General features: G+C 38.5%; 1 protein-coding gene across 1 annotated transcript; it reads right to left on the bottom strand.

Moving 5' to 3' along the window:
* Positions 1 to 292: 292 nt before the first annotated feature.
* On the bottom strand, positions 293 to 24,416 carry eya2 (EYA transcriptional coactivator and phosphatase 2). The gene is made up of 16 exons (XM_063472815.1): positions 24,122 to 24,416; positions 15,342 to 15,423; positions 15,109 to 15,149; positions 14,091 to 14,203; positions 13,112 to 13,228; positions 9,308 to 9,384; positions 8,971 to 9,154; positions 8,579 to 8,715; positions 8,371 to 8,454; positions 5,811 to 5,900; positions 3,665 to 3,723; positions 2,756 to 2,916; positions 2,196 to 2,310; positions 1,905 to 2,026; positions 1,696 to 1,796; positions 293 to 1,357 (listed from the first exon to the last, which is right to left on the bottom strand). The coding sequence occupies exons 4-16, from the start codon at positions 14,191 to 14,193 to the stop codon at positions 1,277 to 1,279; spliced, it is 1,431 nt and encodes a 476-aa protein (XP_063328885.1). The 5' UTR covers positions 14,194 to 14,203; positions 15,109 to 15,149; positions 15,342 to 15,423; positions 24,122 to 24,416; the 3' UTR covers positions 293 to 1,276.
* Between the last annotated feature and the right edge of the window lie 366 nt (positions 24,417 to 24,782).

Genomic DNA, 24,782 nt, shown 5'->3' with positions numbered 1-24,782 from the left:
TTGTACTTTTACCGTTATTTGAGAAATAAAATCATAAAATGTTCCATTCTGTCTCATTTCTTCTAAAAGCCACACAGTGTATGAGTGTATAAATGTCTTTATGTTACTACTTTTTTTGGCCTGAAGATGGTGATCTTTCCCCATAGAGAAAAAAGTCCCTTGAGTGATTTTGTGCATGGAAAACTTTAAAATTCCTTTTTTTAGATTCATGTCATGTAGATTGTTTAGAATGCGTCTATAGATTGAGCAACGGTGCAAAATGAGATGAAACTGAACTCACCTTTGCCCTCAGTGTAATTAATTTATCTTTATTAATCTACTTCAACTGTCTGTCACAACAAGTTGGCAACAAAGCATTATATACAGATCATTGCTAAGCTGACAGGCAGTGTAATCGGCACATGCACAATCATACCAGTCCAACTATATTACAAACAGGTTATTAGGAACTTAATGACAGTGAAGAAAACAATATACAACCCATAATTAAAGGTAAAGATTCATTCAAGCACCAGCCTATAATACAGCATCTTCAAGCCAACTCATCAAAACATTTTGAGCAGATTTTTGGTCTTTAACTGTGATTATTGTTTTATGCAGAACTCCCAAACTATTACCATACTGTATTGTAAAACTGAACCAGTAAATAGCTCAGACTGTAAAGCTGAAATGCAGACTATTTAATAGCCCCTACCTTTAAGAGGATGGTATTTAACATTTATTACTAAAATCACAATATCACAATTCTTGCTTCTAATTTTGTCTTTACAACATTAATGGCCAGGGAAAAAAAATGTGTTAAGTCTCAAAAGAAATATAAAGACACAGCAGAAAAAGTCATCAACAATCTGAACTTTACTCACTGTGATCGCTAAACAGGATTTAAATATCCTGAAAACGTAACAATTTATAAACTCGAGATGAATTTTAAAAAAAAAGTACGTTTGTTGTTTTATATGATTAATATTATCGGTATTAACCATAATTCCCTGGAGTTAGCTATGAGGCTTTGGTCCCTTATTTCACTTTGGCCTTTTATTTTGTTTCCAGCCCTTTTTTTTCATATTTATGTATCACAGACACTGCAGCCTTGCTTCAGAATCCCCACAAAATCCATTGGCTCGGGTATAAAATTGTCTGCCAGAGTGCTCGCTCAATATAGCAGTACTGACTTTTAATCAGTCTCTAGGGGAATCTTCACCTGCAAGGTGCACTCAGGAGCTCCAGAGTTTCTCATAACACAAGCAGAAGAGCAGAATGTGATGGATGGCGCCCTCTAGAGGTAGTCCAGCTCCAGTGCGTGGCTCAAAGCCTCGAGATCGGCCCTACAGGACACTCTCCAGAATGGCATGTTCTTCTGATAAAACAAAAATAATGTCATATCATACGTGTGTATAGAGTATAACATTGAAACTTAAGATAGTATCTTTTCAGAAGTTTTCAGTGTTTCTGCAGAAGCAGAGCATATGTGAAGTATTGTCCCATTTGGAGGGGTACTATAGTACACAGATACATCTGGATAACATTGTAGAAAAGCATTAGAAAAAAAAATCTAGGAAAATCTCAATGCAGCAATTTCATGAAAAAACAAACCCATACCACAGAAGCTGCAGAAATCAAGCATGGTGTAAGGTTAACTGATTTGCTGTGGCCCATTTTTCAGCCGTTAAAGTAATAAAAAACAGACAGTTTTACCTTCTTGGCTACAGTCTCCTCTTCAGCTCCATCTCCTATCACCACATAGACTGCTCTCCGACCAAACCTCTGAGAGACACGCTCAAAACAACTTTCTTTGCCTTTGAAAAGGAGAAAAAAAAATCACAGTTTAAATTATTATTACAGCTTTTTCACTTGCTTAACTGTGATATTATCTCCTTGCCTACTTTCCGTTGAAGTTTTCTCACCTGTCTTGGTGGCACTGTATATGTTCTCTATGGGGAAGGCTGAAGCTAAACCATAGAGTAACACCTTGGACAGGGCTGGAATGAGCTGGGTAGTGGTCACCAACACATTCACACAATTAGGCCTGAAAGAGGACAAGACAGATGCTAAAGTCAGTAAATATGACAAATAAATATATTTTGTCACAAACTGAGAAAAATACAATTAGAAAAAATTTGAAAATGTCAAATTAAACAAAGCTAACATTTAATTCACCTCTTAGTGGTAATAAAACTATGGAAGCATAAACTGACCTTGAGTTGATGAGAGCCAGAGCTTTGAGTGCTTGAGTCAGCCACAGGTCAGTGAGGACTTCCATCTCTCTCCTTAACTGTAACCACTCTTCTCGCTTGGGGCTGCCCAGTAAACCTGACCATCAAGAAGAACAAAAGCTTGACAGATAATCTTGGAAACAAGTATTTTACTCTTCTTCATATCCAAACTGCATGTTTATGCCTAGAAAGAAAATAGGAACCTAATGAAAAGTGACTACTCTTTTTGAATGAACTCCAATCATGTTTTGAATCTTAGATGTTAGATTTAGTTCTTTAACTCTTTATCCACTGAAGCCTGACTAGGTGTAACGCTTACAGTTAGTTTCTCTTCTGCCTTTAAGGGTACTGGTGAAAGGGTTAAGTCCTACAGTTGATAAATATTTGCATTTGTCTAGAATAATCTCATCATCTAACTTCCTGTAAGTGTTAGGTTTTTAATAAGTGCACGAAAACCCCACATGAAAGAAGGAAGTAAGAATTTATAAATTTTCACGTCGCACATAGACAGCAATGTTGTATAAAATGAGACTGGAACTTACCCCCGACATTATTTTTGTATGTGTTGTAGATCTCCTTGACTCTGCGGTATCGGAAAGCTAGTTTCCTCATCCAGTCCACCCCTCCGTGGACCCCTGACCCCAGGCACAGAGATCCTGCTCCTGCTGGGCTCTGGAAGCCATCCGACCCAAAGTTGTAAGTGCTGCAGAGTCACAATAAAGAAAACAGCCAGGATATAAATCATAAAGGCGTGAGCTGAATTCTTCTGAACATCTTATTGTAACAGTTCATCATTGTTGACATTGGTACTCCAAGAATCGGTAGCTATATTCACTAATATATTTTAGGGTTGCAGGAATTTATTCAAGCAATTCAACCATTGAAAAAGAAAGCATTGCTTGAGCTGTTCATCAAATGTAGGGAAATATGCCAGTGCAAATGAAACTGTCCGGGCCAAGAAATCCTGTAAAATTGAATGAGCATTTGTCACTAAAAATATTATATACATGTAGTGTGACTGGGATAAATATAAAAACACACTCAAATGAAAAGGTCCAAGTTCAATAAAATAAATATGTCAAAAATGTACTTTAATACAGACTGGTTCGCTCAAATCATTCCTAAAAGCGTCTTAAAGTGTTTCAACAAGTTTATGCAATAAAACGCCAGGACTGAGGGAGACAGAGGGAATGAAAGAGATAGTTTGATGAGAAATGAAAGCACTGGATAATCCTCTGACATATTATATGACTGTGGAAGTAGGGAAAATAAAAGACATGCACATGCTTGCATGCATGAGCACACACAGATGCACACAGCCCCCGTCTCATCTCCATGCTTTTCTCTTCCTGCCCACTAAAACCCAGAGGGCAAGTCTGGTTCACAAGCCATAGCAGAACTGTCAGTTTCCCAGCTAAGCTTTGAGTACAGTAACACAGCAGAAACTTTACCTCAGGTCCTGTCCATTGTCATCTGATGCCACGTCATCAATATGGACTTGGTCACATTCCTGGGAAATGAAAAGGAGAGCAGATATATGGAGAGATCCTTTTCAGAGTAAAGCCATGTACAGGCAGGTCTCTGCTCTATAGAAACGATAGCACAATGGATATGAAAAAAAGGGTTAAAATAAAATACAAGGAAGGAGGAAATAAGGTGTCAGGAAATGGGCCAGTAAGGCGCCAGGGAAAAAACGTCTGTCAACATAGTGGTGCAATTCTAGTGCAACCACATAGTGAAGTAAAGTAAATCTGCACTTTTTTTTAATACACCTAACAATTTAACCACTGGTTAAAAAAAGAAATTCTCTTAAGAATCACTCATTGTCCGACAAGCACAATGGTTTGCATATTTGTCTCTGTTGGACGTTAATGCAGCCAACCAGACTGCAGGGAACAAAACCACACTGTAGCTTAACCAAGTGTCTGTAGCCAAAACACCTTCAGCAATATGCAGTTAAACAAGAAATTTGAAAACAGCTATTATGATTTGATATGTTAAATTAAAAAAAAAAAAAGTAGGACAAGTCAGTCATCACAGACTAAGTGAAAACACACCATGCAAAGGTATCAAGCAAAAACTTGCACTCTGGTTTCTGCACACTCAGTGATATACTCTGTTTTTAAGCACGCACATGCTTAAAAATGGAGTCCTAGTATGACTCCAAACTGTAACGCAATGACCCAGTACAGACCGGCTCTCCTATCACCTTTCAGTCATCCAGACAGAGACGCTACCTCATCTCCTTTACATTGCTGCATAACAAAATTCCCAGGGGCTGCAACCCACCTCCCACTCAGGTGACATCCACCCATGCTGAAATGTAACTGCTGACCGTACAATGCGGATTACCTTTGTATAATTTAATTTCAAACATTTGTTTATTTAACAGGGACAAAAGCAAACTGGATCCTTCATCTGTCAGCTCTGGGAAGTCCTAAAATGTCAATGTAAGTGCAGAATAAAAAAAAAAAAATTAGCACATATGCTAAAAGTCTCAAAAAGCAAAAGTCTGAGTTAGTCTGATTTTGATTAGACTGCAATAGTTGTATCGTTAAATTGAGATAAAGAAAACTAGAACACACTGAAATCTTTTTTTTTTAAACCATTAAAATTTCAACTGGCAATGGTGGACTTGATTAGTCAGACAGTAACACCGACCATTTACAATACGTGAGTCATGACAGCAGCAGTTGTAGCCACTGGTGTTGCCACAGACATGATAAGGACAAGATAATTGCACCTTAAGACTTAACAGGCTTTGTCAGCCTGATATGGGGTACAGCTTTAGAGCTTTACTGAGCCCTGACAACAAAAGGAGGGATAAAAACTGGGTTTGCAAATGGCTTTGTTGGCTCCTTTCCCTCTTCTTGACTGTTCCTCCTCCCATTTGACTAATTTCCCCCTTGGATACTCAGACACAGACCTATAATTATAGCACAAAGTGTACTTGTTCTCTTTTTCTATGCAGCTCTTCAGGTTTTTTTTTTTTTGTCAGAACAAGGTTAAGGAATTTAGGATGAAAAACACATGCATTGTTCAGTCACTAGCAGGTACTAAAAATGCATTTTAATGACCAACAGGGGCTTTTTTTTTTTTTAAGGAGTCATCATTTTAAGAGGTTGTGTATTAACTTTGGCTTGAGGTTTTTTTTTTGATGTACTGTCAATTCCCCATGAAAGTAAATTGTTTGGGTAATGCTGTAAATGCAGCAGAAAGAATAAATACAAGATAGATATTGTGTGAAGGGATTTCTACAATGAGTGCCACCGTGCTTTATGTAAGAAGAAAAAGCAGCAAAATGTCAAACCGCTCGCTAAGCTCTTGCAGGCAAGGTTTTCTGGTTAACAGTATGCCAGCTTACATTGCTGGATAATTTTCAGTGCTACAGTTTTCCAGCTTACTGGAAAAAGTCACACAATTATTAAAATATATTGAGATCCAGTGCACTGTGAGCCAAATATGAAAATAGTACACTGGCACAATTTTCTTTGTGCAGCAAAGCACACTGCTAATTATTCAACACTGAGTCTTGCAATTTTCTTTGTGTTTCTTTTTTCAACAGTTACGGTTCATCACACAAATTTCAAACCTCACCTCCAGGTCATTGAAGAAAAGCCTTGAGTCAGCCAAGTTGAAGATCATTTCCTCCATCCACAAACCCAGAGACACTGCCTTTGAAGAGTCCTGATGCACACAGAGACAGAAAAAATTGACACATGTTGTATATGCCATTCTCGCACAAGATGGAGAGAAGAAAACTGTTAAATGTTAGTGTGGACAGTAACAGATTTTTTTCTTTTTGGCATCCTTAACTAAAACTATAAACAGATTTGGCACCGTGAATAGAATGAGAATGTGAACAAAGGCTATGCTCTTTGTTAGCATGTTCATAGAAATAAAATTCTGGGCTTAGGTTGAGACTAGAAGCTTTGGTATTTAGAGATTAAATTGTTCATTTAAAGTTATTTAACATTACTGCTCTTTTCATTATGTCAATGCACACATAATAGAAGCTTTGTTCTGCTCTAAGTAAAAGAATTGACATAAACAGGTTCCAGAAGAAGGTAGGCGTGAATATTTATCTGTCAATCAAACTTTATTGCTTATCGTTATCTCTACCATCTTCATTCTGAGCTATTTGTTTTGGCGCTCATAAATTCAGTCAACAAGCTTCTCCAACTGTTCTCTGCTGCTGCTTTTGGTCAGAAATGCAAACTAATCGAAGTCAGCAACTATTAAAACCCCTTATTTTCAGTCGTATACATGTAGAATCGTTTAACTACTGGCACCTTAAATGCAATGGATATAATAGCTTCAATTTAGTTTTTTAATAAGCATATTCTGAATTACCACCTTCAGAAAATATAAATCATAATGTGCCAGCAGTCTGGCTGACAAATCATCCATGGTGTGTTGTTGTTCAACATTTTAAAAAAAGAAAGAAAAAAAAGGTGTGTACATATGAGTGGTGCATTGTTTTGATAACTCCTCTTTGGCAGCAAGACACGCCAAGCCAGGAAAAGTCAGCCAAAGGTGAACATTTAATTAGTTCATTTGAAATGACAAGCAGGGCTGTGTTCTCGCTCAGGTTGGTAAAATGGACTTGATGACACAAGTAGGGTAAATCACAGCAATTACAAAATACCTCCCTCCACAAAAGGGCTTTAAAAAGGTGATTAAGGACAAAGGGCAAAATAAGTTCAATAAGAGCGATGGGGAGGACACAGGTGACTGGGAGAAAATGCAGAGGGCGAGGACTAAGAAAGAGGTGAATAGAAAGGATGAAGTGGGTGGAGTTAAAGGCTTGAGAAAGGTTTATTTGTCCAATAATTGAAATAATTGTCTGTAATCACACTTCTCTAAAGACTGTGGTTACTACTACACAGAAAATCAAATAAAAGCCTCTTTCTTTTAACCCCAAAGCAGAGGAATGAAGATGAAAACAGAGGTAGAAAAGGAAAGAACATGCAAGAAAATTTGGTTCCCAAATTTGCACCTTTGCAGGGGACTTTTGTTTGTGATATAAAAGACAGGGTTTGGGCAGGGAATTCACACTCTGGAGAATAGAGTGAGGTGCTGCATGATAGATGAGATAATGGAAGCAATGTTTTGGGAGTAAGGGTCAGCTCCTCATGTGGACATCTAATTCACCTCTGGCTCACAAAGCTAGTGAAAACAGGTTTCTTTCAACAGACCCATTAGTCTTCCTCAGAGTGTGCCCAGACCTACCTTTACATAAATGCCCAAACATTTGTTAATAATAAGAGCAAATTACATTGATCCAGTTGGAAGAGGCTTATGGTGAGAAGCAGGATGCAAACTGAGTTAATTAACTCCAGAAATGATTGTATTATTTCTCCCATAGTAGGAACAACAACAACAAAATTTCTAGCTTCTAAGCCATCTCAATATTAGTCTATTAATCAGTTTTTCCACTGTCATTCATTCAATTCCTTTACTGCATGTCTTAGTTTTGATGTCAGAATCTGTCCCGAGTTTCCCTAGATCCAACAGTGGGGTGTTTGGGTGGTGGGAGGAATCAGGAATTTCTGGCACATGAGTCACATTTCAACACATCCACACAGTCTAACTTGCTCCTTCTCTTTTCTTGGCCCTTCTGCTCTTTCTCTCTTCACCCCCTCACCGTGGCAGAAGAGAAAGAAAAAGAAACAACTGATCTGAACCCATCAGAAACGCTGCTCTCAAACTCCCATCAGCCTTGTGTCAACCCGCAGGGGGACCGTGAGAATTCAAAACACAGATCCCCGGCCAAAAACAAGAAATGCACCACTGTCCGCCCCTCGTCAGCTGCCTGTCTGTTATGTAAAGGTCCCGCTGGCTGTCAATCACGCCGCAGGTTGTCGGGGTAGCTAAACAGCCCTGCTGCATTATGAAAAGAAACAGGAGGGCAGAAAGGAAAAACAGCCAGCGTGTGAAAATGCTCAGGGATGAGACCCAAAGGTCACTTGTCTCAGGCAGCCAAACTGTTGACCACTAAGTTAAATAAGCACTTGATTGCTGAGAGAAAGCGGGGTTACGCGTTTGTTGTTAGGATCATGTGTCCACCAGCCTTATCGCTGGCATTGTGTGTGATTATAGCTTCAGTACATACTCCTTACAGTAAATGACAACGAGAATGGTCATATCGCCATACCTTGCCAAATCGTGAGGAGAAAGTTCCCGTGAGGAGCGAATGGAAAATAATGATGGTTTCATCCAGATCCCAGATAAACACTCGCTGCAGTGAAATAACAGATATGTAATGTTAACCACATGACAGTTTGTGAGTGTGTGTGAGAGAGAAAGATAAATATTGTAGAGAAATGCTGCTAATTTCCAACAATGTGTGACCATGGGTTTACCTCAATATCAGAGTCCAAAGGTGGAGCGGGGTCACTGGCTCTTTTTCTTCCTCTTAACTTGCCATCTGAACCCCTTCGTGTTGGGACCCCCTCCTCTTTACCTGGTGTGGGGGGGCTGGGTGGTGGGTGGTACTCTCCTAAAAGAAATATTTTTTTCTTTCTTTTATTTTTTTTTTAACTGGTCACAAACAGCAATTTGTATGTTCAAAGGGGCAACTACATGGTTTTCAGAATCATCAGACAAGTAAAATTTTAAATATTTCAGTTTTTCTATTCTTTTTCTTAATGTCACAATGATTTAAAAAAAATGACACATAGTATAATTAAAGTGATTAAATGACTCATATATTCTGAAAAAAAAGCTTAGAAATAAAACAAAATACAGTTTTTACCTGTATGTGACTCTGGGCTGTGATTGGGCAACATAATTGGGTGTTCTGGGTGCTGATAAGCTAATGGAGCAGTGATCGCAGCAGGGCTAATGTTGCTACTGGTTAGGTAGGGGCTGTTGTAGTGATGTGAGTTATAATACGGCGAGTATTGACTCTGACTGTAGCTTGAATACGCTGAAAACTCCTGCCAACACAGACAAGAATATTAGTCAGTGACGTCAAACATCAGTTGATAACCGATTACAGGACTTTTAGAGTTCCCCTTTTATTTCTGCAAATAACTACATACAAAGAAACATTTTGTTCACGCGTTGCTAGTAAGAACTTAGATACTCACTTGTTGTGCAGGGTTGAAAGGGGTTGAACTTGATATTGCATGGGTGCCTTGAAAAATTCCAGATGAGATACCACTACCTAAAGAATGATGCACAGACAAGGGTTAGCTTTAAGGTATAAATCACTCATAAAGGATTCAAAAAAATGATACAATTCCAAACTGGAGGGATATTTGACTCTGTTCCATCTGGTATTGTTGACTCCGCTTCATATATAATTTCGCAAGATCCAATCTGATCTGTGATCTGAGTAGAGGAAGTACTGAGCAGTAAACTCTGACTCCTCTTTGACAGCTAAGTGCTGTAGAAGGTTAGAGTGTGATTTATTATCGACATGACAATACAGGTGGGAAAGTCTGCTGCTCCTGCTGCTCTGGGAATCTTCGAATCTAATCAAGCCAAGGCAAGAATGTCTCCCTCCGAGCGATTTTGGCCCACATTAATGCCGTCTCACCCCGCATCTTCCTGTCAGGTCTGTGCATACTGTTTGTTTGTCTGATTAACTACTTCTCCTGTAATTTTATCACCTTCACCCACAGAACTGGATATATTTCTAATTTTCATTCCATCACTTTAGTTTAACCATTATCTTCATGTAGCTTTAAAAAAAAAAGCAAATTAAAATACCCCCCCCCAAAAAAATGCAAAAATGCTGGCTATTAGCCAAAGAGGATCAAATGAACTTCTACTAACTGTGAAAAAAAAGTATGTTGTGTGTGGTTCCTTAAAATGGGGATACTATTTCCTAACAACTTCATGTAAAACAATTACATTTTCAGAATTTACAAACAGACAGTTATGCATGTTATGAACCGAAGAAGATGACAGTTGACAAATTTTGCAGTCTTTGCTAAACCAGCTGAGTTACAGGACAGTTGTAGTAACTGTAAAGTAAAAGAAAGAACATTTTTAAAAGCAGTTCGGCCTTTTAATCGTCCCATTTTAGAGAAACTAAAAGCCTTTTCTTGTTATGCAGCTTGTTATAGATGATTGTGTCTATTGCTATCTGCATTCACATGAAAAACAGATGAAATGACATGCCTACTATTTGTTTTATTTCCACCTGTACTGTTTATTGAATGGGTGGTTTTAAGCAATAAGTAATTACATGGGATAGTTTGGAAGTTAATTAACAGACACTGCTAGCTTCCTATATATAATTACCTTACGTTTACCCTCCATTGTTTCATAAGATCATAAGATGATTGTTTCATAAGATCATTGCTCCTTCTTCACCATGACACAGTGCATGACAAACAGTAGAATAATGACTCAGTGGAAGAATCACAATGAAACGGTCTCAAATAACACAACAGCCTTTAGAGTGACTAAAGGAAAAATACAGGACGTCTCTGGAGTAAACACAAAAAGCTCCCATAGCCCCCATTTGGTTTGAGTTGTACACACAGTGTACAGTAAGTTTTTCTGAAGGCTCTTTGTGGTGTGTGTGTGTGTGTGTGTAGCTTGCGTATTGTGTGCAGTATAATGGATGACATGGAAACATTCTGAAATCCTACAAACATTTGGTTGTTGTGGCAGTTTATTACCGTTTGAAGTTTTCAGTTAATGATTTATGCATACAAATATTCAAACAACTGTATTTTGTTTGGGAACAGTGTCCTTCAAGCTTTAAGTACACTACGTTAAAAACTGTTTGTTGGTTCAAGGGTGATCTAACAAAGCACAGTCACTAAAGGCTTTGCAGTTTCTGAGAGGTTTCATCAAAAGTGTGTTTACATGAATATTTACATTCCTGTGTAATGCCTCACATCTGAATATTCTCCTAAAAGAAAGTTATATGGAAAAAAAGAATGAACTTGTCTGTAAAGAGCTGACAAGCAATTGATCTGGAGTCAGTGGGTGAGTGGAGAAAGATAAAGCATGACATTCATATTGGATAACATTGGATTTTAAGCAGAGCACAAATTTAACTGTGTAAAAGACTAGCGATTCTTCTTCGAAGAGGAAGATTAGGGTAAATTAAAAAGCTATGGAAACAGCTACTCAGTCATCAGTCAGTTAGTCCGTTAACTAACTGAAAGGAAAAGGATCTATCACCATGACTATTTTGGCAATAGAGTAAACTATAGTTATTCACAAACAATGAACTCTGCTTATTCACAACATGACAGTTTAGTGCTCATTTTAACTGCAGCCATGAACTTAGAAATGCTTGTGACAATGCAAGTTCCCAACATTAGATGGCTTTTAACCTTGTACAAAGTCTGTGTGGTGTCTGATTTTGTTGAAGTGAGAATAACACAAGGTAATTATCCCTGCTAGTGAGTAGTCATTTGGTATCCAACCTTATAGACACTCCATCTAGTTCAGTATTAACAACATGACTGATATTAACTGTCTCCTGCTGATACATGTGAGAAATGTCAGTTCTGAACTTGTCTCAACTTGATTTCACCAAAAAAAGAAAAGAAATAAACAGAACTAAAAACAAAAAAAAAACTTCTTGGTAAACTGTGGCACTTAAAAATTGTCCAATCACTGGCAGAAAGATTAAAATTAATACTTTACCAGCTTCAACCGATGCTTTACATACAATACCTTACTTCTAAAATGAAGAATAATTTTTTTTAGTACCATAACTATAATTATCATATGCACCAAATGTTCTTGTCTATTTTTACATGCTGATGAAGAAGGAGAAAGGCAGTAAGATTCAGGAAGTACTGGGTTGTTATTCTGAAAAATATTCTTGGGACCTGGGATTACTATTGTGAAATCAACTATGTTCTCTAGCCTTAAATGTTTTTAGTTGCTAATGTTATAAAAATTCTTGAGCTGAAAAAATCCTATATATTTAAAATGTTTACATTTTGTTAACATTTTAAAATGTTACAATTTTAAATAGACGTTCTGCTTTTCAATAGGAGTTGATTTTAAATACATGGGACGATCACTTTAGTCAATAATCAAACTCACAAAGTCACATGAAATTTGTCAGACGTAGAATGTAAGCAGAGGAACGACTAATGTCATTAATACTATCTGAATTAATTGGTGTATTGTTATAATGTTAAGAACTCATTGGTGTAGAGTGCAAAATAACAGCATTTTAAAAGCACGTCCACTCATCGGTTTATTGCCCTAAATTGTTTCATCTTCTCTTTGTCTCTTTCATTCAGTGGAAATAGCTCATGCTCTGTCTGCAATATTAAACCCATTCAACCCTCCGTAAAATGCCCCTTAACCTCTCCCCTCTCACACACAAGGTCAATTTCACGCTGGTTTCAAAGCCATAAAGTCGCACTGAGCAAGTCATGCTTTGGGCGCCGGATGACTGAGGAATGTGTACAGCACAGACACACACGCTCAATCACAAACACACACAGACATGCATGGGCATAGCGCTGAACAGACTCACGAGCACTACATCTTAGTCAAATCATTTGACTGCCAACAAGACCCTCTGCCTAGTTTTTGTTATCTCTACAATTCATATTTTTCCTCTATCCTCTCATTTTCTCTTCCTATCATCTACATGGTTTTTTTGACTCCCTCTCCGGAGAAATTGACACAAGCGCTTGCATGCTGTGTTGTTGGTCTGAGTGGAGAAAGGGGGCCTGACCCCACGAAAAAGAGGAGGGGTGGGGAGACTTTTGACGCCAGGAGTCCAGACCGCAGCTAATGGAGAACAGGTGTGGCAGAGAGAGGAGAGGAGCTAGGGACGACGGCGAGTATGGATGCTTCATCCAGTAACGCAATATCAGAGATGCCATATAAAAGGTCTGTGCGTTGTTGTGTGCGGTAGCATGTCTTTAGTTTCAGTACATACAGTGTTTCAGACTAACCATGTGTATGAGAGTAGCTGTAGAGACTTTGACTTGATGGAGTACTGCTGAAGTTGGAGTAGCCCAGTAGTCCTGTCTGTCCTGGTGAGTGACTTAGGCCATCCTCAGTTTTAATATCTAAAATAACATTAAAAAACAGAAAATTAATGTTGCATTCAGGGCAAGACTAACCAACAATGCTGTAAGTTATTTTCATTATCAATTATACCAAACACGCTATTACTAGAGTTTCGATGTTGAAGTCAGAAAACGGTTTTGTCTAATTCATGTTAATCAGTTGAGATAATTAAACCTACAGAACACACTGAGGTTGACTATCAAGGTTTGACATTTGAGTGTCTAGATTGGTCCATCTCTTGAAATCCATTTTCCTCAGCAACATTGAACAGAGCCTACACAGATTAACCACAATGCTAAAACAAGTGACAAGTGACGTGATCAGCTTGTTATAATGCAGTGTTCTGCTGGTAAGCCTGTGGTTCTGGCCTTCCTGGATGTTAGTTTGCTACATGCCACCCACTTCGACACATGTTCACCCCTTCAAAGGCAGCAGTCTAGAACAATGCACCTCACGACCTGCAAAAACTCCACAGAAACAGCTCTAAGAACGCATCAAAGACCCAAAAGTAATCATTTGGCCCCTGATCCTTCCAAATCCTAGTCAAATCAACCAATCTGCGGGATGCCTAGAACAAACTGTTCCACTGAGGCCCAAACATCACAAGACACAGCCAGAGAGCTAGTGTCTATGCCCTGACTAATCGCAGCTGTTTTGACTTGAATGAGAAAGACCCACAAAATATTGTTTTAATGCTGTGGCTTATTGGTGTAAGTAAAATGGCAATTTATCTTCGTAGCACAATGCCCTGGTTTGTTGTGTATATTATAAAATGTTTGTTCCCCAAGTGTCCACCTCAAGTCACTGTTTTAGAATGTCATTGCATTGTATATTCATAACACCATGTTTGTTTGTACTTACTGTAAGATGGCATGCTGTAGCCCTGTGTGTGGTGCGTGTACGATGCGTATGGTCCTGCAGGTTGGAGGGCAGGGCTGTACTGAGTCTGTCCATATGCTGCCATGACAATGATCCTGGAGAGGGAAGAAAAAAAAAGAAAAAAGAGGAAACTTTTGTTAGCGAGTTTGACTTCTCTGTTTTTGTCATGTTAGAATTCAGCATGGGGAAGAATGGGTGGCTGCCAGGAATCTTTGATAAAATTGAAAGATATGCATTGTTTTTTGTTTTGGTCATTTTGCTTCGTCTGTTATTAAAAGCTTAAAAACTTAAACAAATCAAAATTTAAAAAAGTTAAATGAAAGGAAAGGTGAGCTATAGCAATTTCCAGAATCGCAAATTTAAATTTTTGTACTTTACCAGCATAGCTTTGCTTAACCCATAGATAAAAACAATCCTTATTTGTCTTAAACAGTTCAGATCCTCAGTTTATCCACGGGCTAAAACAAGCTATTTTCGCTCCTATTTCCTTTTAGTGTAGGTCCCTTTAAACAAGCTTTCTTTTGATTGGCTGCCTCTTGCAAACATAAGATGGCTTGGTCTTCTGTGCTCACAGCCAGAGCTGTGTGAACTGGTATTTTGAAGAGCATGAAACCCATGTCTATAGTTCATTTGATCATACGCACGCTTTATATAATAAGGTAAAGACATCACAAAAATAGAAAGAGAAAACCACAACAATCAGATGATCCTTTATGAGCAAGCACTTGGTAACAGTGTGAAGGAAAAACTCCATTCTAACAGGAAAAACTTCAGACAGAACCAGGCTCAAAGAGAGTTTAATAATATCTAATGATTATATACAAAGTGGTGAATAAACAAGTAGAGTGAAAAGAGGAGAGGAGAAGGAAAAATACTCCTATGCAACATAACTATGGGAAAGTTCAGAGTCACCTGATCCAGTCCTAACTACAAGCTTTATCAAAAAGTCCTAATCTTAGTTCACTTTTAATTTTAGTGGCAAATGTCATTAAAAGAATACCTGAGGATGTGTAATGTCCTTGGATTAGTTAATAAGAAGCCCTGTGAAATGAAGCAAGAGTGGACACTGTTAGAAAAAAAGCCATGAGATCAGCCAAGAAAAAGACAATATCACTCAAAGGAATGGTTGTAAACATATAAATACAGTTATGATAAGACGTTTATTCATTATGTAACAAACTTCTCAGTAATTTCTCAGGCAGACTGCATGGCTTTGTAGTTTGGTTCTCTTACCTGCTCCTGTAGAGAGAGAGCTTAAACCTCTTTATCCTCTCACACTGGTGTTTGTCAGGTTTCTTTCAAGTCGTCAACTCTCCTGTGGAAACAATAGTGAATACATACCATCAGGACATAGTCATGCAGTTTACTGACATGCCTCAAGCCCTGTTGAAGCAAAACAAGCAGAAGAAAATATTTTATTCATGCAAACAGTTCAAAAGGTGGACAGGTTTAAACAAAACAAAGAATCAGGGAGAGAGATTAAGCTAAATGTAGAATTGATGTGAGCCCATTGTCACAATGACTTCAGACAGTCAAATAAGGGACCTGAAAGTCAAATGAGGAGTTACAGAAACCAGGTACAACTGTTTCTAAGGTTGTTTTTTTTTTTTTTGCAAAGTAGCCCGCTTTAACCTTTCAGACTTACTCTCCTACCTGACACCTGTGCCATGCAAATTGTGTGTTGCTACATAGGGAATAGTTCACAAACCAAAATAACAGTGGGGGTGGATAGGGTTTTCAACAGAAAGCTGTTAAACAGAATTTCTCATGTCTGTTGGCTGACATGGTGGGACAATAGAGCTGATGAGTAAACACGATGGCATGACAAAATAATGACATGAAGAAAGGAAAAATTTTGCAAGATATTTTTCCCTTGAGCTACAATAGCTCTTTAATTTAATTGCTTCTCCTGGGTAAATTGAAGTTTTTTTTAGGGTCTGCCTTATAATATAAAGCGCTTTGAGGCGACTGTTGTTGTGATTTGGCGCTGTATGAATAAAATTGAATTGAATGCTGCAAATTAATACGAGAAATATGATAACATATTGCTTTATTGGATAGTGAAATCATTCTGAAATCACTCAATTACCCACAACCAGATCGATATGGCCTTTTTGATTTTCCTGTCAATTTACAGATAATTGGATATATCAGTGTAATGTGATATGAGAGTCGACAATTGACAATTGACATACAATTGATAGGTCCTACCTAATTCACAAAAGCAATAAAAATAAGAAAAAGGGATTCTGTAAAGTGGGCTGATGGTTAGACAAAATCTGCACATATAAATTAGTCAAAGGAGGAAGCTGAATGAGGTCAGTCTGCCCAACAGAACTCCTACTACAATGCTGGGAAAATGTCAAAATGCTATCAATACAGACCTGGCTGAACAGGAAAAAAAATCCTGCAGCCATGTTCTTAAATGTTGTTGAAAACAATTTCTGAAGAGTGAACTCTGTTAGAGTGCTAAAATGTTGATGTATGTGTGCGTATTGTCCCAGTAGCCAAGTAGGTGTCAGAGCAGTGAAGAAAAGTGTGACTAAATGCTATGGTTACCTGTCTTTGTTCCACACAATCTTGTTCCTTTGTAAATATATGACTACATTTGCAATAACCTGAACTATTTTATTAATTGTATATGCTCTTTTTGTCTCCCCCTGCCCCCTCTCTCTTTTTGCCTTAGGCCATTGCAATCTGGCAAAGCTGTAGCTAACTGCCTGACCTCCAACCTCACTGACAACACATTGACAGAGACAGATGACAGTGATGAATTATAAGAGAAACTAGGTTTCAGAGCAGCAGAGATATGACCGAGAAAGAAGACTGAAGTGGCAGAACTTAAAGATATACCATCAGTGGCTTCACAAAAATCACAGGCAAAATACATTATTTACAAATAGCGCACTCTCAGCCACAAGGACTTACTAGATCCATTTGTAGGTCTATAGTATTGACCTTATCTTAAACATAAATACATGCGAATGCAGGTTATTTCTTTTCCTTCTATTACAAACTTTTTTTTCAAGTAAATATGTTACAACCACAGCTTAAAAGCATAAAATTGTATCTGAATTATTTTCATCTCAATTTGAAATCTAAAAATCAGGCTTTGCAGTTTAGATGTAAACCTTTGTTGTCTAAACCTTTGTTTAAGTCCTTGCAGCCTGATCTGACCCTTATCACAGGCAGACTGTGAAGCTCAGTATGATGACACTGATACTGCAGTGCAGAAGAAAAATAAGGGAAGTTCTGTTGTGCTTTGCATTTCCTAGTACTTTCCAGGGAGTAAAACAAAAAGCAACGTCTGTTCAGAGTCCTCTTGACTTTAGTTGTAACAGTCCTGTATACATACACCCACACAGACACACACATGCACGTACACGCAAACACAAAAACTGTATGAAAGCCAAGGCACTTCCTGGTTCAGGTTGAGGCCTGGGATGAGGGCGGCCAAGGCCATGGGAACTACAGGACACCGGAGGGAAGATGAGCGGCGCTCAACAGAGATCTGGAAGGCCAAGAACTGAAACTGAAGCTAAAACAAACCCAGCAATGCTACAGGGGGCCGCGAGGCCACAAGGTCTGTCTCACCAGCTTCACCTGGGTCTCAGAGTTCTGGTAGACCTCGGCTTATTTCACGGGTATCAAATTCTAGCCTTTGTGGTGTGTATTGTGCTTTAGGTTGGAATGTCATTTGGGAAAATAAAAGGAAAACATCTGTTTATGCAGATTTACCTTTTATTAAGTAAAGCCACAGATTTGACTCACACTAAGCCGACTCATACCTGTACATAATAAACTAGGTTCAGTTATTAAGGTGTTGTCATGTTCAAGAAACTGGTTTCTATGACATGTTATCACATCTGGAGGAAAATCAAAATTGTTGAAAAACTATCACATAACGTATCTTCTGCTTTGAACAAAACTAGTAAAGTTTCGTATTTTAACTAAGTGACCCACGAGTCCTCACCAGATGCTGTAGCTGGTGGTAATTTCCAATGAAGAGTGTGTTCCCCATCTTATTTACATTAGTCAGACAATTAGGTGACCAGTGTCTGCCTAGTGTTGACAGTGTAAATATGTATGCAGCAACAATGTCTGTCTGAGTCTCCGTCTGGCTGTCTGAGCCTTGATATGACTTTATAGTAAGAGTCTGGTTACAGGGAGCAGGTTACAGCCTGAGGTGACCCACGGATGGTCTGACCTTTATTATTGGTTTTCAATCATAAGTTTGAAAAGGTGATTTGGTGGTCTCTGGTCATGCCATATGGAACCCCACCCGGAGCCCCCAATTTGTACAGTCCGCATAAGTGCCTGGGGTAATTTGGGGGGCTGTTTCGCTGTTGCACACAAACCTCTCTCTCAGCTGCTGATAAAAGACATTGAACAAGGTCCCACTATTTGGATTTATGTCAATGTTTTGGGGAGGAACTTGATGCCATCTGCCAACCACTGCCCCCTTTAAACATTTTTGGCACACAACTCAGAGTTCAACAGACTACAGAAAACAGGAAAATATATGGATATTTATGTTCAGAACATTTTTTTGTATATTTAATAATTTAAAAAAAAAACCCTACATCCATCCGCAAGTAAAAACAAAGCCAACAGTTCCAAATCTAAATGAACACAAGATGATTTAGTACACATGTGGGAAAACAATGTTGTTTTTCCTGACATTTTCATGATTTTTTTTCTTTTGGTATTATGATGATAAAAAGCCCTTTCAGAGCCTGCAAACTCTGTCCAGTAATGCTGGAAAATCTTTCAGTAAACAGAGCGCAAACTTCATGCAAATCTGCAAGACTTTCCATCCAGGGACTGAGCCTGGTCTGGCACTTATTTTCTTTATCAATTATGTCCGCTGATTATTTTCCTAAGTAAACATGTGCACTAAATGTTCTAAAATATGCACATCTTTGAATTGCTTGCTTTGTCTCATAATTTACATTTACATATGGTTTTTTTGTCCAAGTTTCCAATTTTCAAAAGAGATAAGCTGTAACATAGTGTTATTGTTTCATTGGAAGATAACATGGATATTAAAATATTAGTAAATTACTTTAGCACCCCATTTTTATGCTCATTTTCTATATGTGATTTGCTACTGCTGACTGTTATTGCTATAACTACATGATTAAAGCAATGGCTACTCACAAAAAACACTCCATCAGCAATGGTTTAATTGTAACACTTGGAAAAACCATACAGAAATGTTTTTGTTGACTCCATACAAAGTTTGATACTTGCTAACACTACAAAAAACAAAGACACGTGTGCAAGATAGTTCCATGTCTTAGACACCTGTTGCAGTAGAAATGGTCCTGTCAGGTCTTTTGTAGTTTTCATGCAATCACTCCCTTCTTACCCCAACTTATCTACAATACTTACAATATCAACAAAAAAACCTGTTAACTTCCGTAACCACTTTAAGACATAAAGTTTTATCTCATCTTATCTTATCTTATATACACAAATGATTAAAATAAAGACTCTATTGATTAGCTCAGCTTTTTTCTGTCTCCTTTTTTTCTTGAGATAACAAAACAGACACAAACGAATACAATTGAATGATGATGCTATTCAAGTATGTTCATTTGTGTGTTCATTTAAAACTGATATAGACAGGGAACTCCTTTGAAGGAAACAGAAGTGATTTTGCAAGCGGCTACAATTAACCTCTGGCAGCAGTGAACCTGTTGTCAACTCTGTGTACACTCTGTAACTTTACCTCCAAGACTTGGTGTCCTGTCTTTTTCACTTGACTAACTCCAACAACAGCACTGCTTGAATGTCAGCAGTCCACTCCGTCTCTTGGTAATCAAAGCTTTTTTATTCGACACTACTGGCACCTTTATCCCGATTTCTCAAACGCGCTCTTTCCTCCGTTCTACATTTCTGCTCATTTCAGCTTGCATTTGTTTCTTTGCAAACTCGATTCCCTCCCTGTGTTCAAGGGACAACACTTATAATATCCCTTATAATTTCCCCCTGTAATATTGCCAAACCCAAGAAGGACCACCTACGCCAAAACAAGTGCCCCGGGACAGGGGTCAGAGAGGGGGACAGCTGGCAGACCTCCCAGCAGCCTAGAGGAGTGGGTGTGGGTTGGAGAACTGGGCTGACCCCAGTCAGATGGTGGTCTGGCTCCCAGGTAAAAAAAACATCTGGTCTGGTGATGGGAGGGCGGTTGTGCATGCGCTCATGAATTTAAAAGTGACACACGCCTGACTGCATGAGTGCTCCTGCCTTCTCTAATGAACTCATAGACACACACTAAAGTACACACACTCTCAGACTTGCTGCTTTATTAGTCATTAGGTTTACCCTCGATAGTCTCCCTAGCACATGATGGCAAGTGGCCGCCTTAGCCGCTAACAGCTGGCCAGACAGAACTCAGCAGTAGCTGAATCTCAGAGGTGCTACAGACAGACCGAGGTCCAATTACTTCTTTACTGGTAAATTTACTGTGCAAGTGTGTGTTTGAGAGAGACCAAGAAAGCAAGAAACAAAAATGGAGATAAGAATGCCACAAAAAATAAGACATTATCAAATATGAATTCGAACTCAGTGACAGACTGGCAACCTCATACTGTGGCAGCTGGGATAGGCTCCAGTCCCTTGCGAGCCTGAATTGAATAAGTGGAAGAAAATAGGTGGATGGATGGGTGAATTAGAGCTAACAGATGGAAAAATTGTAAAAAAAAAAAACAAAACAAAAAACAAAACCCAAAACATTATATTATATGAGGAAAAAGTAATGCTGAAAAAAAAATTCTGACACCTAAAAAAATATTCTACCGACAACCAAGAAATATTAAATTCTCTTTTCGTTGGAAAGTGCTCACACATTAACCCCCCGCCCCAAGGAAAAAATGGTCACAGTAGGTTTTGTTGCAATGTGTGTGGCTTCACTATTCAAGATGAGATAAGGAGATAGCCAGAAAGACAGCTGTTGTCTGCTGACAGCCCAGAGTTTATTACACATACCCAGACCTACACACACATCACCACAAGGCCTCGCCGGGAGCTTTCTGGGCCTTAAGGGAATTAAATATGGGGGAGAGAATGGCAGGAAAGCAGGAGGCGTTAAGAAGAAGGCCTCATAACTTTGGAGTGGTTCAAGAAGTAACAGAAACACGTTTTCTGCCCTGACGTTTTGCTAAACCAAACACATTGACAGTAATGTGCAGTTTTTAATAATTCAAAATTATTATCTTTTAAATGTGAAACTATAAATAAAAGAAGCCTAATAAAAAAATCTAATATAAAATATAAAAATTAATCCCCCTCCCCCCATAAAACAACAACAAAAAACTTGCTGTTGAGTTTTTTTTGGGACATTTAAACTTTTCCTTATTTCCTTAACATTTTACCTGATTGGTTGCAGGCTTCTCAGGTTATGAGCAAAGAATATAAACTACATTTAAAAAAACCGGAATTTTTAAAATAAAAAGACAGGGCAAAAACAAGCAATCACACTGACGTACACTGGTCACATAAATGCAGCCGTTATGACTTTGACCTTGTGTGCTTGTTTGCAAGTCAGGATTAAACTGGCTGTATCACTTGACTATTGTGTCCCTGTGACTGTTAAAAAGACAGGATAAACTACTGCCTAGGAAATACTTGTGACCTTGACAAACACCAAGTGCAATATTAGACAATTTAGACAAAGACAACATGCCACTATGTGGACAAATTTGGTCTGTACGCCACACTGAATAAAGCACAACGAGAAGATGTCAAGTTGTGTGTCTAAGAGCAAATAAGCTGACTAAACGGCTAAAAAAATATTTGGTTCTGCGCCAAATACAAACGCACTCATTTTAGTGCAGCAAATTAGAAAGCTTTGCAATGACACAGCAAAGTCTGGCTCTAACACTGCTGTAGCCTTAAATTCATGTCATTAAAGCTGCTTGACTCCCAGTGAGAGTGAGAGAGAGAAGAGAGAGGCTGAGAAGAAAGGGACAAACAGAAGCCATAAGACATCAAGAGCTGCACAGCTGTGAAGAAATATCATAAAATCGGTTCCGATAAAGTCAGGAAGAGCAGAGCTTCCTATGAAAATATTTATCATTCCAGAAACGTTTGGCTACAGAGGGGTTTGGAATTAATTTGTGTTTTCTTAAGAGGGGGTGCCTTCAGTTCAGGATGGGGAATTCTCTACAACTCGGGACTTTTTGGGTTCCTGCTTATTCACAATTTATTAGAGCTAGTAATAAGAACCATGAAGTCTGAGGAAACAGGGAGAAGAGAAAGAGGCAGAGGGAGAAAGACTGTGAGGGGCTCGGGTCAGCTATAGAGAAGAAATCCAGGAATGGGGCCTAATGTTATTAGGAGACACACCACAGTGTTAAATCAAACATGCTCGAGCACAAACCTTGTGAATGTGGTTTGAGCCAGCATCCCTGTCGCCTCCATCAGACCCCTGGATATTTATGGAGATTGAAATAGAGGTAGCAGGAGATTCTAATGTATGGACGGTTGGGGATCTGAATTTAACACACCAACTATCTAAAGTAAGACTCCCGCTTTGGAACAGAGATAACTGACAGTAAGTGGCAGGCGAGCGATATGCCAACTAGGTTTTATAAAATTCAGAGTGGTGGTATATAAGGAACATATTTTCATGTCCCACTTATATTAAAAAAGATCTCTGCAAACAAAAATGTAATTGTTTAACTTATTAAAGTTTAAATGTACATTTTTAAAAATATTTCCTAATTAATATATATGTTTTATCTATATATCATGGCAAAAAATCTACTAGAAATCCAAGACAATGCAACGTCAGAATTTTTTCATGTCAATACATTTATTTTACAGGAGTTTGCTAAAACCAGAGGACCCCATTACTCATTACTCTTCCAACCTGTAACCGATAGAAATGTTTAAAAGTAATTTGAATGACTGGCAAAACAGAAAGGCGAGTTTTCTAGTCTGGAGCAATGAAGGAGTCCTTGACAAATATGAATACTAGTCTTTGAAAAACGCTTACGGGGAGGCTCCCCTAATTTACTCATTGAGGGTCATTGCGTGGCTGCTACACGGGTGTCAGTGATTTGGGTGTAATCTTCTGTACTTATAGGCCCGAGCAAAAATTAGTTCACGGACTCAAAACCCACCAAGAAAAACAAAAGGAGCTCAATCTAAAGAGAAGGCATCTCACACACTTCTGCCTCAGGTTTTTTTTTTTTTTGTTTTTTTTTTTAAATGGCTTGGCAAGACACAAAATAACCGTTTTGCTGATGGTGATTTGGGGATTTTGTACTGCTAGGAATTATTTTTAAGAATTATAGTTAAACGCTTAATCAGTTAGAATGTACTATTCTCAGCCCATAGGATTTTTAAAATACCCTGAAACAAACAAACAAAAAAACCAAAAACAAAACTAACGAGTTTTACTTGTATATGGCCCGGCATTTTTCCGCTTTAGAAAACATTTGTCCCTACACAAATAGGAATGGTGCCAAGTACTGTTTGTATCACGGCTTTGAAGATTCCTGTTATTATACATTACATTTGGGCTATGTCTTATTTTTAAAAATCAAATTATAACACAATATATAAAAACAAACATATTAACCATACCAATAATACCGTCATTATATTACCCTAATTGTGTAATAATAATAATAATAATAATTTTAAAATAGCCAAACGAGGAAAAAAATATAACAGTGTAGCTGAAATATTATGCCGTAAATTTACTTTAGTATACACTTTTCACTGGTACGGTTTGAAAAAAGGGGGGGAAAAAAGAAAAACTCTCTTAACGGGACAAATTATGCTTTCTGTAATATGTATCTCAAAAACTCTCAGTCAGACTTGGAAGTATCAGGAAATACATAAAAGAATTCGCAGCGAAACAGATGAGCATCAAACTCTACGGACTGCTTGCTTTAAATCAGTAAATCCATGAAGTGATATGTAATGATATGATGCCTTATTGCATAAATAAATAAATAAATAAATAAAAGACAGAAAACAAGGTATATCAAACTTACCATAATTCAGAATACGGCATATGCAGGAAAAATCCGATTACCGATCAGAGCCTCTCCATGCCCAGGAGAGAGCCCGCAGGTCTTTCCCCCAAGTGTCCCAGCAAATCAGTGACAACACGCTCCTGTTGACTCGGAGCTCCTGAGATGAGGAGGAAGAAAAAGCGGACGCTTTAAATCGAGGGGCTCTAGGTGACAGCTTTCTGCAGACACTCACTCGCATCGATCTCTCTTCTCGCACTCTGCAGCTTCAGGAGCGTGTTTGCTTTCCCGGCGGTGGGGAAGCGGTGTTAAGTAAATGAGCGAAGATTCCTGGTTCCTCCTCCTCCTACTACTACTGAAGGAGTGCGTGCGCGCTGCACACAGCCTGAACGCGTGTGTTTGTGTGTGTGCGTGCGCGCCCCCAGGTCTCAGCCACTCCTCGTTTATGCCCTCAGCAGAAGTGCCTCACTTCTCGCCTATCTTTAAATCTTTGTTTAGTCAAAGGCTCTTCACCGCCTGTGTTTACACAACGACGCTGAAACTATTGAGGGAGACACGCTGATGCTGAGGACTCAACGTCTGCACTCCAGATATGAAGAGTTTCCTTAGCTTGTGGTAAATAACTCCTGGGCATTGACAGATTTATCAAGAAGTAGTTATCTTTAGTGTGTGTGTGTGAGAC

Source organism: Pelmatolapia mariae, linkage group LG5, assembly GCF_036321145.2.
Source record: "Pelmatolapia mariae isolate MD_Pm_ZW linkage group LG5, Pm_UMD_F_2, whole genome shotgun sequence".
Classification (NCBI taxonomy): domain Eukaryota; kingdom Metazoa; phylum Chordata; class Actinopteri; order Cichliformes; family Cichlidae; genus Pelmatolapia; species Pelmatolapia mariae.
This window is presented reverse-complemented; position numbering and strand designations above follow the sequence as displayed.

Excerpts from the sequence above, each read along its gene's own strand:
- eya2 (XM_063472815.1), bottom strand. The coding sequence starts at position 14,193 with ATGGCAGCATATGGACAGACTCAGTACAGCCCTGCCCTCCAACCTGCA. Across the intron at positions 13,229-14,090 it reads CTACAGCATGCCATCTTACA|ATATTAAAACTGAGGATGGC; the intron begins GTAAGTACAAAC and ends ATGTTATTTTAG. Across the intron at positions 2,917-3,664 it reads GACAATGGACAGGACCTGAG|CACTTACAACTTTGGGTCGG; the intron begins GTAAAGTTTCTG and ends GTGACTCTGCAG.